A 16,282-nucleotide genomic window follows, 5' to 3' on the forward strand; every position below is an offset into this window, starting at 1 on the left:
TATGTTGTAGCCGTGACACGTGACGTGTGTTTTATGGCGGTGCGTTGTAGTGTTTGTTTAGAACTAACACGCGCACCTCCGAACAAAGTTTGTCTCCTGCCAGCCCAATGACAGGTGAATCTAACACAACCCGTCCGATCGCGGCAGTTCCGCGGAGCCTGTTTGTTATCTTTCAATTCCCCTTGCCATCGATCCACCCCCGGCCTGCCGATACGTCAGCGCGGAGCACAGAAAACCCGGCAAAATTACCCGCCAGATGAATGACAGATATGACAGGATATCGGCAAAGGGTTTAGAGCGTCCATCTCGCGGGATTAGGCCGTTTGGAGCGGGATCTCCGTGGCGGCGCGTGTAGCGCAGTGGGGTGTATCGGGCAGGGATCAGCCCTAATCCCCCCGTTTGTAGCCACCCAACCTCTCCTATCTACAAACATCACTCAGGTGCACGTTTATAGCCACCCAGCTTCTCCTATCTACCAAACATCACTTAGGTGCACGTTTGTAGCTACCAAGCCTATTCTATCTAGAAACACCACTTTTATGCAGGTTTGTAGCAACCCAACCTCTCCTATCTACAAACATCAGTCAGGTGAACGTTTGTAGCCACCAAACCTCTCCTATCTGCAAACTTCACTCACGTGCAACTTTGTAGCTGCCAAACCTATTCTGTCTACAATCATCACTTATATGCGAGTTTGTACCTCCCGTTTCTCTTATCTGTAAACATCACTCATAGAAGTTTAAAACCCCAAAACTCATGCTCTTCCAGGGCACATATCTCTTCCCTCTGTTCCTCCCCCTACTGATCATGACCTTGGCTCACTCCTTCTGTCCATCTCTTCTCTTGTTTGCCATGTCGCCCCACCAGCAGTGCGTCTGACCTTTACCAAAACGTAATCTATGCTCCATAACACTCTCCGCGAGGTTCACACACACCGCTTCTAAGGAGGGTCAGTACGACTACGAGCCAAGCACCGCCCGAACAGCCTCCTGGGAGTCTTACCTACAAGGGAAAAGGTAAAACAGCAGGTCACCTCCGACCAGGGTGGTTCAAAACTAGCTGGCTGTCTCCTCTACTATCCCACCCCAGCGTCTCCCCATGCCTACACTTACCCTGTCCCCTGCCCATATCCCGCACCTGCAACCCCCACCCCACCCTTTCCCCGTGCTTGGATACTGTTAAACGCTGCCGTAAATCGTACGGACCCGTCCGCTCCCCGTAAAGCCTGCTTAGGAGTCCATTAAACCGTCATACTCGGGCAGCGGGAATTATGGCGCCAAACATGCAGACGGTAAGGTCAGGTTTAGAGGTGTGACTCGGCCAGCTGCCGGCTATGGAGAAAGTGGAATCACATTATGTAAAGCGCCAGTTCTGAAATAGTCCTATGATGGAATGGACTTAATATATGTATAATCTATAACACGTTTCTTGCACATTTATATCATCTATAACAACACGTACTTGCGCATCATCTATAACAGCACGTTACATGTGCGTTTGTATCATCTATAACTGCATGTTATGCATACAGGCGAGTTGTCTATCAACGTGCAGAGGAAGCTGCTATAACTGCACGTTACATTCGCATGTGGGAACGTGTAGGAACGTATCAGCACCAAGAACGGGCCCACTCCCTGGGAACATGCTTGTATCAGCACCAAGGACAGGCCCCCTTCCTGGGAACATGCAGTAGTGTATGTATCAGCACCAAGGACAGGCCCACTGTCTGGGAACATGCAATAGAGCATGTATCAGCACCAAGGACAGGCCCCCTTCCTGGGAACATGCAATAGAGCATGTATCAGCACCAAGGACAGGCCCACTCCCTGGGAACATGCAATAGTGTATGTATCAGCACCAAGGACAGGCCCCCTTCCTGGGAACATGCAATAGAGCATGTATCAGCACCAAGGACAGGCCCACTCCCTGGGAACATGCAATAGAGCATGTATCAGCACCAAGGACAGGCCCACTCCCTGGGAACATGCGTAGTAGTGTAGGCATCAGCACCAAGGACAGGCCCACTCCCTGGGAACATGCAATAGAGCATGTATCAGCACCAAGGACAGGCCCACTCCCTGGAAAAGTGCTGGAAATTTTGGGTCAGAATTCTCAGAAATATACCAAAGATAATGTCAGGCAAAAGCCAAAATATTGCCTCCATAAAATCATTTATTGGTTCATATTTACTTCTCTACACTATCTAGGATAGTTAAAAATATTCTTCAAGATCTTATCTTTGTGAACATATTTTAAAAGTGTGTAGACCGCCTCAGAAAAAAAAAAACTAGGGTACATTCAGATTGAATCTATATAAACGGCAACGTAACTTCTCTAACATCAAACAACGTAAGGGCTTGTGTGCATGACATGTTTTATACAACTCGAAATAACAAAAACTGCAGCATCTCTTTTTGTTTGCCTCCTGTTAGACAGGGTTCAAGGCTTTAGATTCCGCGTCTCTAGAGTTTCTGCCTTTCATTTGTCTTAACCATGGTAAGTACCAAGTTCTCATCGTTACAGTCTAGTCATTTCTTCACGCATAAGTCATTGGAGACCTTTGAAGTTTGCTTGATATAAGCCTAACATCTTGCATTGGTAATGCCCATTCTTATTGCTTATATTTTGTGTAATTGCCAACATTAACAATATATACAAACTTACTTCAATGACAACAGTTTCTGCATTATTACCTACTATAGATATAAACATTTCCGATGTCTGAAACATTTTCTTATCTTCATAGACTTGCATACATGTTCTATTTTCATATTCATAGGTCCACAAGTTAATATGCAACTTAATGAAAATAAATACATTGTGAAACTACAGTCTGGTAGATGATTGTGACATCAGTTAACAATAATAAGATACCTAATTGGCTGGTAGACAAGAAGAATACGAGATGTCTTCATTACTTAAGACAAGAAAGAAATGTCATGATAAAGCGATCACCATGATGTCTTAAGTAGCCAGAAGAGAAAAAAATAACTCTGTATGTAACAGCTTATGAGGTGACCTGGGTCAGTAACACCAGAACAAAAACAACAACAACAACGATGAAAAGAACAACACCCGACTGGAAAACTTAGCATTCTTCAGAATAGCCTTTCCTGTTTGTTTACATTCAAATAAAGATAGACCAGAGTTTGTATAGAGTAGTTGATAGCTCATGGGAAAAACACAAAAGACTTGTTACTAATATTACTGGAAAATAGACATTTCTTAGAAATGAGGGGTTAGCTGGTCTTGTGGAATACATACTTTGCGCCACACTGTAAATGATATGCGTATTCTTACATTTCAACAAAATAACTTACAGCTATAAGTTTTAAATAAATAAGAGCTCCAACCACTAGGGCATTATAGTTTACTCTCAGTACTAATTCATTTCTTGTTTTAAAACGTACAAAATACGAGCTATAATCGGTCTGTCTCCAGATTTATTTGGTAACAATTCTCCAGATCTTTGTGCTTCAGCAGTGCACACCTCTGACTCTCAGTCTGCAACACGAGGTGATAAACAACATGCAAAGTTTGAGCCTGAATGCTTTACCTACTTCTATTGATCAGGTCAGTGAAATGTTCCAGATGGAATAATATTACAACCTTTGTTGAGGATATTCTGTATATTTACAACTCGAGTAGCGTGAGTGCCTGGGCTGGACATTATAGCTTGACATATTTATTCTGTGGTCCAGGGTCGGGAACATATATGGGCTGCTGGTCGGGGTAGCTCTCAGGATGTTTGGTGTCGAGTTCCACGGACTCCCCCAGGAATGCCACTGTCTGGTCCAGTGCGATGCTGTGGGTATTCCGGCTGGGGAAACGGAAGTTCCGCAGTTTCTCCGGCATCTTGATGGTGTAGGGGCTCTTCCTGTTGCGCAGATACCTGAAGATGAGCACGGCACCCACAAACAGGAACACGGCAAGCACTGCAATGATCACGCCGGCAATCACGCCACTGTGACTGGCGTCCTCTGGGAGGGGTGGACCTAAGGGGAAAACAGGCAGAGTGTGAAATATAACATTCAGTTGTAGGCTAAAGGTAACTTCTCTCCTAGCTAGTGCTGTTTAAATACCACAGACCTTTGGTGCAGTGATACTGTTAGGGAAAGTTACATTTTCATAATCAACCATGTTTTAGGGCTTGTGGTAATCCAGTATGATGTGGTACCTACCAGACACATTGATGACAGCACTGGCCTGGTCCTTCCCAAAGCGGTTCTGTGCCAGACAGGTGTAGAGTCCGGCCTCTGACAGACCGACCCGGATCAGCTGCAGGCCGCCGCCCGGTAACCGGACATGCCGTGAATCCACCGGCACCTGGGGAGAAGAGGGCAGTTTGGTCATGTAACCACAGTGTGGTTTGGTGTATGTTATTTGTATCCACTTGTTTGTTGATATAGGTGTAGAAGACCATAGGAAAATTGATGTAATTTTACTGTGTCAATAAAGATTTCTTTTGCAAGTAACGTCCAGTCCAGTTTGGTCGATGTCATATAACCACTGTTTGGTCTCATACTACAATTTGATCACCAGCTGCCCTGTTTTCCCTACCTCTATTCCATCCTTCAGCCAGGTGATGGTTGGGGTCAGCACCCCGATGGTCTCACATTGGAGTTTGATGGCCTCCCCCGTGGACAGGTTGTAGCTCAGGGGACCCAGGGTGATGTGTGGAGGACCTGCAGCAGACAGGAAGGTTATGACCCTTAATGGTAACATTTGATATAACCACTAGGTTAAAGTCCTTGAGAAGGGATAACACTAGATAGACCAACTTTTGGGAAGCCTGAGTGCCATCCTGGTTAACGTTCACACTGGTTAGCTTTTTGGGACATCGATCAGATGATGACAAAATGTTGAGCAATATGCATATGCAGGAGTTGTGGAACCTAAGGAGCAACTAACATTTTCTGATTTTTCTCTTTTGTCAGCTTGAATAATCTCAGAGCACAGTTCTAATTTTTTACCCGCATAGTGTGTCAAGATCACTGCAGACTCTGGTCGGCAAGGTGCCAATCTACCAGCATATATGGAAACTTTGATCAATATCTGTCACCCCCTCTCCCATAGGGGGCAGAGGTCACTTCAAGGTCAAGTCTGCACTGCCACGACCCAGGATCTCAGGTTCAAGGAACTGGCATCCACAGAGAGAACATGTAAGTCCTTTGCTGTCTAGTTTGTATGAATCGTCTTGAACTTTCCCCTACTCACAGCCTTGTAAATTATCAAGGTGTACCAAAAGTCAGCTGTCAGTGAAACTACTGCCTGGTGTCAAATATACGGTAACATCAGCAGGTCCAAGGTTTACTGGGTCACCTGATGGACATGATGAATTTGCAATCCCTATTAATTCCTGGGGAGGCTTTATTGCCATGGGCTCGGGAAGGGGCAGCTGGGAAACACACCAGTATGATAACATTTATAAGTTTTCTTCTGAACAGAGGCTTTTCATTGGATCCCACTGCAGACAGAAGTCCTCAGGACCAAACCGGTGATGCGAAAAAACGTCCTATGGGGAACAGGCAATGTCACTATGGTAACGCTACTGCAGTGTGACACTAGAGAGTATTGTTAACATTTATAGGCCTGACAATTTCACGCCTTATTTATCTCACATATTGGACCTCTTGAGATGCAAAACTTTCAGAAACAGGAACTCATTCAAGCCTAAAGAAAGAAAACAAGCACACGTATAAGAACAAAATCGCAATGTTATGTTCTATTTTGCCCAAACTTGTGCCAGTTTTGCCACTACTGACCAGTACAACATTTGTGCCAGTTTTGTCACCAGTGTAGCCAGTTGATCCACTAATCACCAGCCCTGCAATTGTGTCAGTTGTACCTCTAGTTATGACTTCCATTTTGCGGCTGACTGAACAGCCCCCAACTGTGTCATCAGCAGTGAGCCGACCACAGGAAAATAATGACCCCTCCCCCGTTAATTCATGGCTCACCCCTGGTTAATTTCCAGTCAGGTTGAGCAGCCAGATGGGGCCAATGAGACAAAATCCCTCAGTGCTGAAAATGTCAATACACTAGTTGGAAAGCCATTTTAGTTTGCCTGTAATACCCACAGATGAGGACTGTTTGAAACAGCACAGACCATGTCAAGCATCTGGAACTGTGCTGTTTGCCCGTTGGAGGGAGTGGCACTGGGCTGTTGCAGCCTGTAATGAGATTAATACAATGTAGCCCTGGTTTTAATACAGATAATTGGGTAGTTTATCACAGGCCACTGCAGGCCAATCCTGGGCAATCCCTAGGGATAAACACACGGGCCACTGCAAGCCAATCCTGGGCCATCCCTAGGAACAGACACACAGGCCACTGCAGGCCATTCATGGGCCGTCACAAGGGACAGACACACGGGCCACTGCAGGCCAATCCAGGGCTGTCCCCTGGGACAGGCACAGGCCACTGCAGGCCAATCGTGCACTGTCCCAAGAGACAGAGACATGGGCCACTGCAGCACAGGCCAATCCATGTTCAGAACTGATGTTTGAGTTATCTTTCAAGTAGGACTCTGAATCTGTACCATGTCCTTGGTGCTGAGCATTAGCTGTTGTTGCTTACCCAACATGTACTCCCATTTGGAAAAGGTTCATTATACCATTGTTCTTTTACTTTTTGAAAAGAACTAGGGGAATTACCACTGTACCATGAACCTATCAATTCTGTACATACCATCTGTCTCTTCTGTCATGACCAGTGGCCCAAGAATAAGTGGCCCAAGAATAAGTGATAATTTGGATGGAACGTCTGAGATTTGTTTCTTCTACCGGTGTTATCTGAACTTCACCCAAACTGAACTTGTGTGTAATAAAACAAACCCTGAACCAGGTATGGCAGAAGTTTAATGACTGCCCTGCACCCGCCAAAAGAAGGACATCTGATTACACAGGCAGAATGACTCACTGGAGAAATCTGTGTCTTCCTGAGGAAGTGACTAACTATGAGTAACCTCTCACCCTGAGTCAAGGCTGTATATGTAGAGGTGTACATCCAATCACTTTTATTGTTTGCTACATATCAACTCATTCCTGCTCAAATTTTTCATTCTTGCCATTTTTTCATAATTGTCTACACTTTCTGATGCATGTCAAAACTGTGGTTGTACTTGTCCAGCGTCCTATCTTGCAATTTCTTCCAGGGTTCTCCAACTAGTCTGATTAGTAAATGTGTTCAATGGTTTCAAGTGGTTCAAATACATATATACTTATTAGATTATAAATTTTTTGATTGTGGATGTAACAAACTAATGCACTGACCTCTGACCAACAGCTGGGCAAACTTGGAGACGATCATGACGTCATTGAGGGCGATGCAAGAATATGTGCCCATGTCTGACCGCTTCACATTCAACACCTGCAGACCTGAAACAGTACAAGCCATTAGCCTGGGACCTGCAGAAGTACAAGCATGGTACACAGTAAGCCTGGAACCTGCTGACTTGCAGAGGTACAAACATGGTCCTGTACTTGGACCTGCAGAGGTACATTCAAGTAAGTTAGCTTTATATAATTTTGCCAACAGAGCAAAGCGTTTATAATTAGGGGCTATCAGATTTATGGTTAAGTGCAGTTATGGTGACCTTATGTACCTTGTGCCTGCACAGCAAAGCGGTTGGTTGTAGGAAGGTTGTCCCCGTCCTTTTTCCAGAGCACCTGTGGGTTGGGGCTGCCTGTCACCACACACGGAATAAGTGCTGTGCCGTCCTCGTCAACTGTGACATTGACGGGCTCCTGCGTGTACCTGGGTGGAACTGCAAAATACACAATGTCAAATAACTGAATATACATACAAACTACAGAAAACACAACACAACAATTTTTTTGCACCATGTGTACTTGGGTCTAGGTGCTGAAGAACAAAAAGATTGGTTGCACCATGTGTACTTGAGTTGTATTGAAGAACAAAAAATGTTTGGTTGCACCATATGTATGGGATAGCAATGGTGTATCATGAAACTGTGTTGAGAGGTGTTTCCTTTATAATCGATTCTTATTGTATTGTGTTAGCAATATTCTCATGTGAGGTTTCAGGTCAACATGTAGGGCTGTGATTTCCCGAGTGTCTGTACTTGAGCTGCTAAATTTGGTTTGACATTGCCCCAATAGCCCAACAGGTCCAGAGTTGGTACTGAGTTTGACTGATGAAGCTCTCTTTGACATATTCACCACGCCCTCCTCTGATCATCATGGACGTTCTGTGGGAATTACCGAGTCCTAACGAGCATCTGGCCCAGTTTGCGCTGACTCCTAACTCAAAATGACAGAGTCCAGGCAGCCACTTAATGGGATTTGTGGAATAATTGCCTAGAAATGCTGTGGAAATGTCAACCCAAACTTTCTCCTCTGAAATCAAATAACAGAGACAGTGCATATTACAGCCTCCAGGCCGACTAGTACAACTTCTGGGTTCCTAGACTTTCAAATCCAGGAAAGAACCATGGCCTTCCGACAGGATAACCTCCCCCCCCCCTCTCACAAACACACACACTGTAATTCAGTCATGTCTCAACCAGGTGTTTGCTGATCAGATATTAGTAAAAGTGGAGACTCATTGCTGTTAAAGTGGCACAGATCACTTTCTCCAAATGCCAACTTCCACCTTAAAGGCTTCTGATGGATGACTAAAGACATGGCTGTAATCATCAAGCAGCCTAAAGATGACCTTCATTCACCTGGAGGTGATTATTGAAAGGTCATGATGTCTTTTATGTGACTTCTGTGTAGTGCAGACATTTTGGTATGTGGTTTGAGTGAGGGAAGTGATTTTAGTTATGCTCCAACAGTCCTTCCATATATGGTGAGTGCAATGCATGTCTTGATGAGTGGGGCAGAGGTCTAAAGTCTTTCCTTATATGGTGAGTGGGACAGGGGTCTGAAGTCTTACCTTATATGGTGAGTGGGACAGAGGTCTAAAGTCTTACCTTATACGGTGAGTGGGACAGAGGTCTGAAGTCTTTCCTTATATGGTGAGTGAGACAGAGGTCTGAAGTTTTACCTATATGGTGAGTAGGACAGAGGTCTAAAGTCTTACCTTATATGGTGAGTGGGATGAATGTCTATAGTCTTACCTTGTACAGTGAGTGGGACGGAGGCGAAGTCGCTCCCTAGGATGTTCTCAGCAATACAGCGGTACTCTCCACTGTCTGCCTGCTGCACGTTGTCAATGTACAGAGTTCCGTTCTCATCGTAACTAGTGTAGCGATTCTCCTCCAGCTGGTGGCTGTTCCGCTGCCACGTCACGTTGGACTCGGGCAACCCTGCGATCACGCACTGCAGACACGCACGGCTGCCGACCACCGCCACACCGGGCTTCACAGACACAACCTCAGGTTTCTCTGTAACACAACAACACAACATGGTCACAGTTAGCCTGGGTCCACAGACATCACACTATGGCCATGATAAAAACAAATAGTATAATCCAACAGTACAACATAGTAGTGCCCTCCAGGAATACCTAAACATGAGAAAGACATCACCCCATGCACACACACACACGGTCACATAAATCCACTGTAAAGCAATGCAGCAAACTAAATTCCCGCCTACAAATTCAGAGTATGGTTGAATATTATTAAAAGTATATCTACACACACACCATCAGCACCAAAGCCCAGTTGTTTACAGAGACTGACTCCCAACACAGATGCCCCTAGGGAGCGTCACGAACAATCAGGACAGCCATACATCAGAATGTGCCTGTTTGTTAACTAATTCTCCTAATCAGGAAGGAGATGAGATATGCTGCTGCATGGGAGTAGGATTTGGAGGGTGGTGTGATGTTGAATTGAATCAGTGATGTTTATTCCACATTGCAAGGTCAAGGTCATTGCAAGGTTATTAAAATGCTGGTTTGTCAGGTTTACCTTCAATTCTAGGGGTTTTTCAGGTTAATGCTGGTTTGTCAGGTTTACCTTCAATTCTAGGGGTTTTTTGTTTGTTTGCCTTCTAGGGTGAGCATTACTGACACCTGTGCAGTGCTGAAGGTATTGGGTTAGGGTTTGTTTGTTCGTTTGTTAGGTTTACCTTCAATAGTGAGGGTTGCTGACACCCGTGCAGTGCCGCGGGTGTTGCGCAGGAGGCAGGTGTACTCCCCCGAGTCCTCGCGATGTGTCCGAGAGAAGTGCAGGTTCCCGTTCCGCAGGACACTGACTCTCCCGCTGGTGACATCAGCAGCAGGCAGGGGTCTGTGGACAGCAAGGAGGGTAGTGGGTTAGTGGTGAATTGTGTACCTGCATAACCACATATAAACTCGTACCCATTATTAACCAGCTGTAAACTGACCTGCCATTCTTGAACCAGTTGTCCACAGTGACAGATGGTGCGGGGTCCCCAGCAGCCTGACATGCCATGTTGGCTGCGAAACCCAGGCGGGCCGTTCGGTTGGATGGCCTCAACTTGAACTCCGGCAGGAATGTAGCAACAACTGTGGAACAGAAGTATGAAACATGTCAGGGTGGCAGAAATGTGGAGCAGAAGAAGCCAACAGAATGCCACACATGTCCACCCCAGACTACTACTCCTTACACCTGAGCTGCACACCTGTCCTCCCCACACCTATGCTCACCTGTACAGTTGGTTCCATCTCCGACTTGCCCATCAGGACAGCCCAGGCAGACTGACGATGTCGCACCACCTCGGATGACTTCCACGCAGTTCACACCAGGATAGCAGCTGTCGCCGTGGCAATGGCTTGGTTCTGTCTGCCGACACAGGTTCAAGGGTGGATGTTGGTAGGGCGACCCATCACAGATCACACCTGGAAGGGCATGCAGTTGTTTTATCTATCCAATTCCTGCAACAGTTACTTCCTCTAATGCCTCAGAACAAATTTCAGTCCTGGTACAGGCTAACCTTTGACCCACCTGCATCCTCAGTGTGACCTGAGTCACAGTTGCCCTGACCCCAGCCTTTCTGCCGGCAGAACGTCAGGGACTGCTCATGTCCAATACACGCCACGTCGTCCATCCACACCGGCATGTCAGCTGACGCCCGACCAAAGCGCGATGAGCGCAGTGCCTGGACCGCCCGGCCTAACCCCAACTCCTGGCACACCACCTGCAGGTCAGAGGGCACAGGTCAAGTCAGAGTGCATAGACCAGGTCAGGTTTAGAGACATCCAGTATTCATCCAGTAAATGAATTTCAATTATATACTCTTGTCCTCACCTCTGCATCATGCAGGTCCCACTCATCGTGGCAAACCGTCCCCCACCTCCCATCATGCAACACCTCCACGCGGCCCTCCGTCGAGCTGGCTCCGCTCGTCAGACGTACCACCGGACTGGTCGGTCGCGCCGGCAGGACCTGGCTCAGCACCTCCCAGCCTTCCCACGGGGCACACTCCTCAACACAGGTGTAGTCTGTAAGGTACAAAATCATATCCTAAACACACTGTTACAAATTCACTCCTCAACACCTGGTATAATAGTCTGTGGGAAGACAGTTAGGATAGCATGTAGTCTTATATCAGGGTAAAGATAAAGTTAGGATCTATGATGGCTACACTTAGTGTTTAGAACAGACCTACCCCAGAGTGCGAAGCCAGGCTTGCACTGTCGGCACACAGCATTGTTGTCAGCACTGTAGCAGGACAGACAGCTGCTGTGACATGGCAGACAGCGACGCTGCAGAATGTCACCATAGTAACCATCTGGACAGTGGGCCACACAAGTGGTCCCATCCAGGAACAGTGGGTCAGCACAGCTGGTGCAGCGCTCCTTGCTGGTTTCACAGGTACTGCAGGCAGCTGCACAGTGCTGACAAATGCGGTCAGGTCCTGGGAAATAGCTACAGCACAAACAAGAGCATTGGATGAAACTCCACCTATTGATTCTCACAGGTACTGCAACATGAAGGGAGGTATGCATGTTTGTGTAATATTAGCAGTGGCTTAATTAAGTTAATAAATACCAACCCCTGTCCGCAGCTCGCCACACACTGCTGGGAAGAATCAGGGCCGCTACAGCGGACAGCGGCATCCTCCGTGTGCTGGCAGTCACCGTGACCGAGCCCCGCACTGTGCTTCGGACACTCCAGCAGGGTTCGCTCTGACCCCAGGCACTCCACGTCATCCAGCCAGATAGGGCCTTGTCCTGCACCGAACCTGCCGCCACTGTAACGAAACAACAACACTGACAATATAGCCTTTAACTCAACACTAACAGATAACACATTATTTTATCAAGTAGGATATGACCCCTGACCTGTAGGCTGCCACTGCGTTGCCCATGCTGAGCTGGCGACACACCACGGTGACGTCATGCATGTCCCACGTGTCATCACAGACCGTCCCCCAGACTCCATCATGGAACACCTACAGGAAGGAATTACCATTGGTTATACAATGTAGATTTGATGTAGTTCTATGTTCCACTATGAAGGTTTGTGTGGGTTCAAATCACCATTGATAAAAACACCATCATGATTACAGATCTGATGTAGTTCCACCTAGCTTTCCTGCAAATACTTTCCTTACATGTGTTTTGTTTACAGTTCCACTATGAATCCAAGGTTTCTATGGGTTTGAATCAACTTTCAAATTGATAAAAACACACAGTGACATCATGTCAACCCTGCCCTTATAACAGTCTATTACCTGGTTATAGGGGAACAACTTGGAATTAAAGATGTGCAGATTTGTAACAAGCTGCAGTAAGGCTTAAAAATTTCCAATCTTTTAACTTTTCAAACAAATTTCTGGGAGGCAGTAAAGACTTTACCTCCACTCTCCCTTCAAAGATGCTGGATCCGTTGACCAATCGTATCTCGTCGCTGCCTCGCATGATGAAGCCACTGCCGCAGTTGTCCACACAGGTGTTCTCCATACTCAGGTACTTTGGGGCGGGGCACTGGATACATGTGGTGGGACTGTCCCGACAGTCTGCACACTGGGAACTACAGAAACAAACAAACTGGTGAGTTTACCTGCCTTATTAAGTATCTAGATGTTGCACATGCATTAATGAACACCGGAATATTTTACCCATTATTAAACAGCTGGTGTTTTAACTTGTATGACTGAACACTTAGTGACTTAAACCTGCCTTAATTTTTTTTTTATTATTAGAAACCTGCTGGTTTTTCCTGCATTATTAAACAAGCAGTGATTTTACTAATACATGCATTATTAAACACCTACTGATTTACCTGCATTTTTTGCAAGTTCCAGTTGCTTGGTCGCCATAGTAACCCTGCAGACAGTAGTCCACACAGCGGTTCATGTCAGGGTTGAGGAATTGGCCTTCACTGCAGGCGATGCAGTGGTCAGGGTCGCCTTGGCAACGCAGACAGTTGAAGGAACACTTCCCGCAGCTCTTTCCATCCACACTGACGAAGTAACCATCCGAGCATTCAGCCGATGTCACACACACACGTGACTTATCTGGGCCTGAGCAGCGCACACCTGGAAGTAAATGGAACAAATTATGAACAAGGATGCAGAGAGCTGATCGATAGGACTCTACCATGCAGAACCTCCACAACCCTGGTAAAGAGGGTTAAGAAACAAACACAATGCTTAAGACATGAGAGAGTTTATGTGCTTATAAGACATGAGACTTTTCTCACCTGCGTCTTCTGAGTGGCGGCAGTCGCTGACTCCCCACCCGTTGTGTCCACAGTGGAAAACAGAACTCTCATTTCCAGAGCACTCCAGCTCATCCAGCCAGATCTGCCCAGAGCCCTGCCCAAACCTGCAGCACCAGTAAACAAACATCAGAAAACAATAACAGTAAACAACATCAGTAAACAATTATAACAGCATACATCAGTAAACCATTAAGTAAGACCTCCCTGTGCAAGACCCCCCTGTGATGTAAGACCCCCCTGTGCATGCAAGACCCCTCTGTACTCACACAGCCTCCCCCACAGCCTCCAGAGCTGTTCCCAGTTGAAGCTCCTGACAGATGACCTCTGCTTCGCTAAAACCAAACTTGTCGTCGCAGACAGTCCCGTAGATGCCCCCGTACTTCACCTCTACACGACCCTCAAATGGCGTTCGACCTCCCACCAGCCGGACACGGTCATACTGTGCCAGCTGGTACTCTGAACAGCTTGCCACACACGTGCTACCTGCCATTGTCAGAACAACCAAAGTCAAAGGTCAAACCTCTCCAGAGGACGACGTGCCAAAATCATATTATCCTTTTTTTATTTATTTATTTACTTCATGTTCACTGCAAAACAAGGCTCATGGGAGCCACTCAAATGATTTGGGTTACTGTACAGACATTGAGGACAGATGTCTCAGCTGTCAGTTTGAACTTACACATAGTTGATGAACATTTCAATTAAGTTGTTACAGCCTTAAAGTTAGATATATGTTGCATAAACTCTTTGCTTGTTTGTTTGTTCCTAACCTTGCAGGTACATGTCGTCAGGACAGCTGGTACACTGATCAGCAGTGCCCTCACATGAGGCGCAGGAGTCGCTGCAGGGCTGACAGGTCCCGTCCCCGTCCCGTGCGTGGAAGCCGTGCCCGCAGCTGGACACACATGTCGTGCCGTTGTTGTAGAAGCCGGGTTTGCAGCGGTCGCAGGTGAAGGACGTCCCGGCACAGGTCAAGCAGTTGGCAAAGCACCGCTGACAGGTGTGGTCCAACGCATTTCCATAGTAACCATCTGGACAGCTGGGCTGGCACTCACGCACTCCTGGGCCTGCAACACATTACACGGGTGAGCACATGCCCCTCCCCATCTGAGGTCTTTTTTTGTAGCATGTAGACTTTATCTTTACCATTCCCCATCACCACCCTAACCCTTCCCCATCCTAACCCCATACACTGTCCTGATCCTACCTTCACAGCGTATGGCGACATCCTTGTTGTGGTTACAGTTGTTTTCGCCCCATTCCTGTCGATAGCAGTCCTCCAGTCGTTGTTCATTGCCGTTACACATGACGTTATCCAACCAGATGGGACCCTGGCCAGGCTCGATGTCTTCTGACTCCAGATCTATCAACCCCACTGCAGCACCTAGGTACAGATATACAGGTTTATCAGCCTTGCTGCAACACTTTGGGACACATTGTAAAAGTAAGTCATTGCAAAATTCTATATTTATATATTAACTAAAAACTCAAAACCTAAAAACTTTGTTCCCCCATTTTCTCATATGATAACAACATATACTAATCTTAAGTCAGGCAGTATTGATGAAAAGTCTGGTGCTGTTATTTCCTTTCCAGAAGTTTCCTGTGGAATTTGTGTTCCCCCTATGACCTACCCAGGTTCATCTGCCTACAGGCTACAGTGGCTGCATCCAGGTCAAAGAAGTCATTACAGACAGTCCCCCAGTGTCCCTCATGTAAAATCTGAGGAACCAACAAAAACAACATGATTACAGAGGCCTTTAAATTGTTACATGTGATTGCTGCAATTTGAAATTAAATTTAAGGGATTTTACAAATGAAACTGAAATCTGTTTAGAATGAAATGTTAAATTTCTACCTCAATCCTGCCCTCTAATTGGCTCCCTCCTCCAGCCAATCGGATGGCAGCATACATGTTGCTCTGTGAGGTGTCCATCATGGCGGCATAGGTGCCGGAGGGGCACATAGTGAGACATCGCTGGTTATGGAAGACTTTTGGGGCCTTGCAGGAAGTACAGACCAGCTGTGCTGAAGAGAACTCGCAGGTGAGGCAGTCGGCAGGGCAGGGCTAGGGGTAAACAACAACAGGTCAACAACAAACAAGCATCATCAATGAAATCTACAGGGTCAAGGCGGGGATAAACAAGAACAGGTCAACAACAAACAAGGAAATACACATCAAAGCTTTTGAGTGAAGTAACAAATAAGAATCTTAATATATATGAAATACAGTGTTCTACAGACTACACGTTCAGCACCAAGGACAGGGCCTGTTGACCTGATGAAACCTTTATTGTTTTTTTCTTGTCAGTCATTGATAAACCTCATTAAGCACCTCAAAGGCACCATGCAAAATACTTTTTTTTCCTACCAAAGCTACTAGGCTAGGGCTGGAGATAAACAACAACAGGTCAATAACAAACAAGCAAACAAACATCACCCTAGTTACCAAATCTTGAAAACCTACTTGACCAGCTGAAACCCCAAATAGAGAAAACCCACCTCACAGCGGAAGCCATTGGGGTTGCCATAGCGACCCTGGCCACAGTCGGAGACACAAGTCTGGTTGAGCAGAAACATGTCTGGTCCGCAGGTAGGCTCACAGGACCAGTCCTTCAGAACCTGTGGGGCAGATGGGAGACAAGATTTACCAAAAACATGAATATTACCTTGCTT

At 46.4% G+C, this 16,282-nt stretch overlaps 1 protein-coding gene across 2 annotated transcripts in view; it reads right to left on the bottom strand.

The window, feature by feature from the left end:
- Positions 1 to 2,360: 2,360 nt before the first annotated feature.
- Positions 2,361 to 16,282, bottom strand: part of LOC109476535 (scavenger receptor cysteine-rich type 1 protein M130-like) — a 34,933-nt gene continuing 21,011 nt past the window's right edge. For both annotated transcript variants that reach the window (XM_019777530.1, XM_019777522.1), the window contains 23 exons: positions 16,109 to 16,228; positions 15,465 to 15,674; positions 15,241 to 15,328; positions 14,814 to 14,990; positions 14,377 to 14,673; positions 13,873 to 14,089; positions 13,586 to 13,710; positions 13,166 to 13,421; positions 12,739 to 12,913; positions 12,223 to 12,332; positions 11,934 to 12,131; positions 11,547 to 11,806; positions 11,186 to 11,379; positions 10,883 to 11,075; positions 10,585 to 10,776; positions 10,302 to 10,443; positions 10,044 to 10,204; positions 9,086 to 9,352; positions 7,607 to 7,768; positions 7,275 to 7,379; positions 4,561 to 4,685; positions 4,182 to 4,326; positions 2,361 to 3,995 (listed from right to left, as the gene is read on the bottom strand). In XM_019777530.1, coding sequence (XP_019633089.1) covers positions 3,670 to 3,995; positions 4,182 to 4,326; positions 4,561 to 4,685; positions 7,275 to 7,379; positions 7,607 to 7,768; positions 9,086 to 9,352; positions 10,044 to 10,204; positions 10,302 to 10,443; positions 10,585 to 10,776; positions 10,883 to 11,075; positions 11,186 to 11,379; positions 11,547 to 11,806; positions 11,934 to 12,131; positions 12,223 to 12,332; positions 12,739 to 12,913; positions 13,166 to 13,421; positions 13,586 to 13,710; positions 13,873 to 14,089; positions 14,377 to 14,673; positions 14,814 to 14,990; positions 15,241 to 15,328; positions 15,465 to 15,674; positions 16,109 to 16,228 — 4,245 coding nt within the window. In that variant the 3' untranslated portion in view covers positions 2,361 to 3,669. The remainder of the gene's footprint in view (positions 3,996 to 4,181; positions 4,327 to 4,560; positions 4,686 to 7,274; positions 7,380 to 7,606; positions 7,769 to 9,085; positions 9,353 to 10,043; positions 10,205 to 10,301; positions 10,444 to 10,584; positions 10,777 to 10,882; positions 11,076 to 11,185; positions 11,380 to 11,546; positions 11,807 to 11,933; positions 12,132 to 12,222; positions 12,333 to 12,738; positions 12,914 to 13,165; positions 13,422 to 13,585; positions 13,711 to 13,872; positions 14,090 to 14,376; positions 14,674 to 14,813; positions 14,991 to 15,240; positions 15,329 to 15,464; positions 15,675 to 16,108; positions 16,229 to 16,282) is intronic.

This window comes from Branchiostoma belcheri, unplaced genomic scaffold (genome assembly GCF_001625305.1).
Source record: "Branchiostoma belcheri isolate BF01 breed outbred unplaced genomic scaffold, Haploidv18h27 scaffold104, whole genome shotgun sequence".
Lineage (NCBI taxonomy): Eukaryota > Metazoa > Chordata > Leptocardii > Amphioxiformes > Branchiostomatidae > Branchiostoma > Branchiostoma belcheri.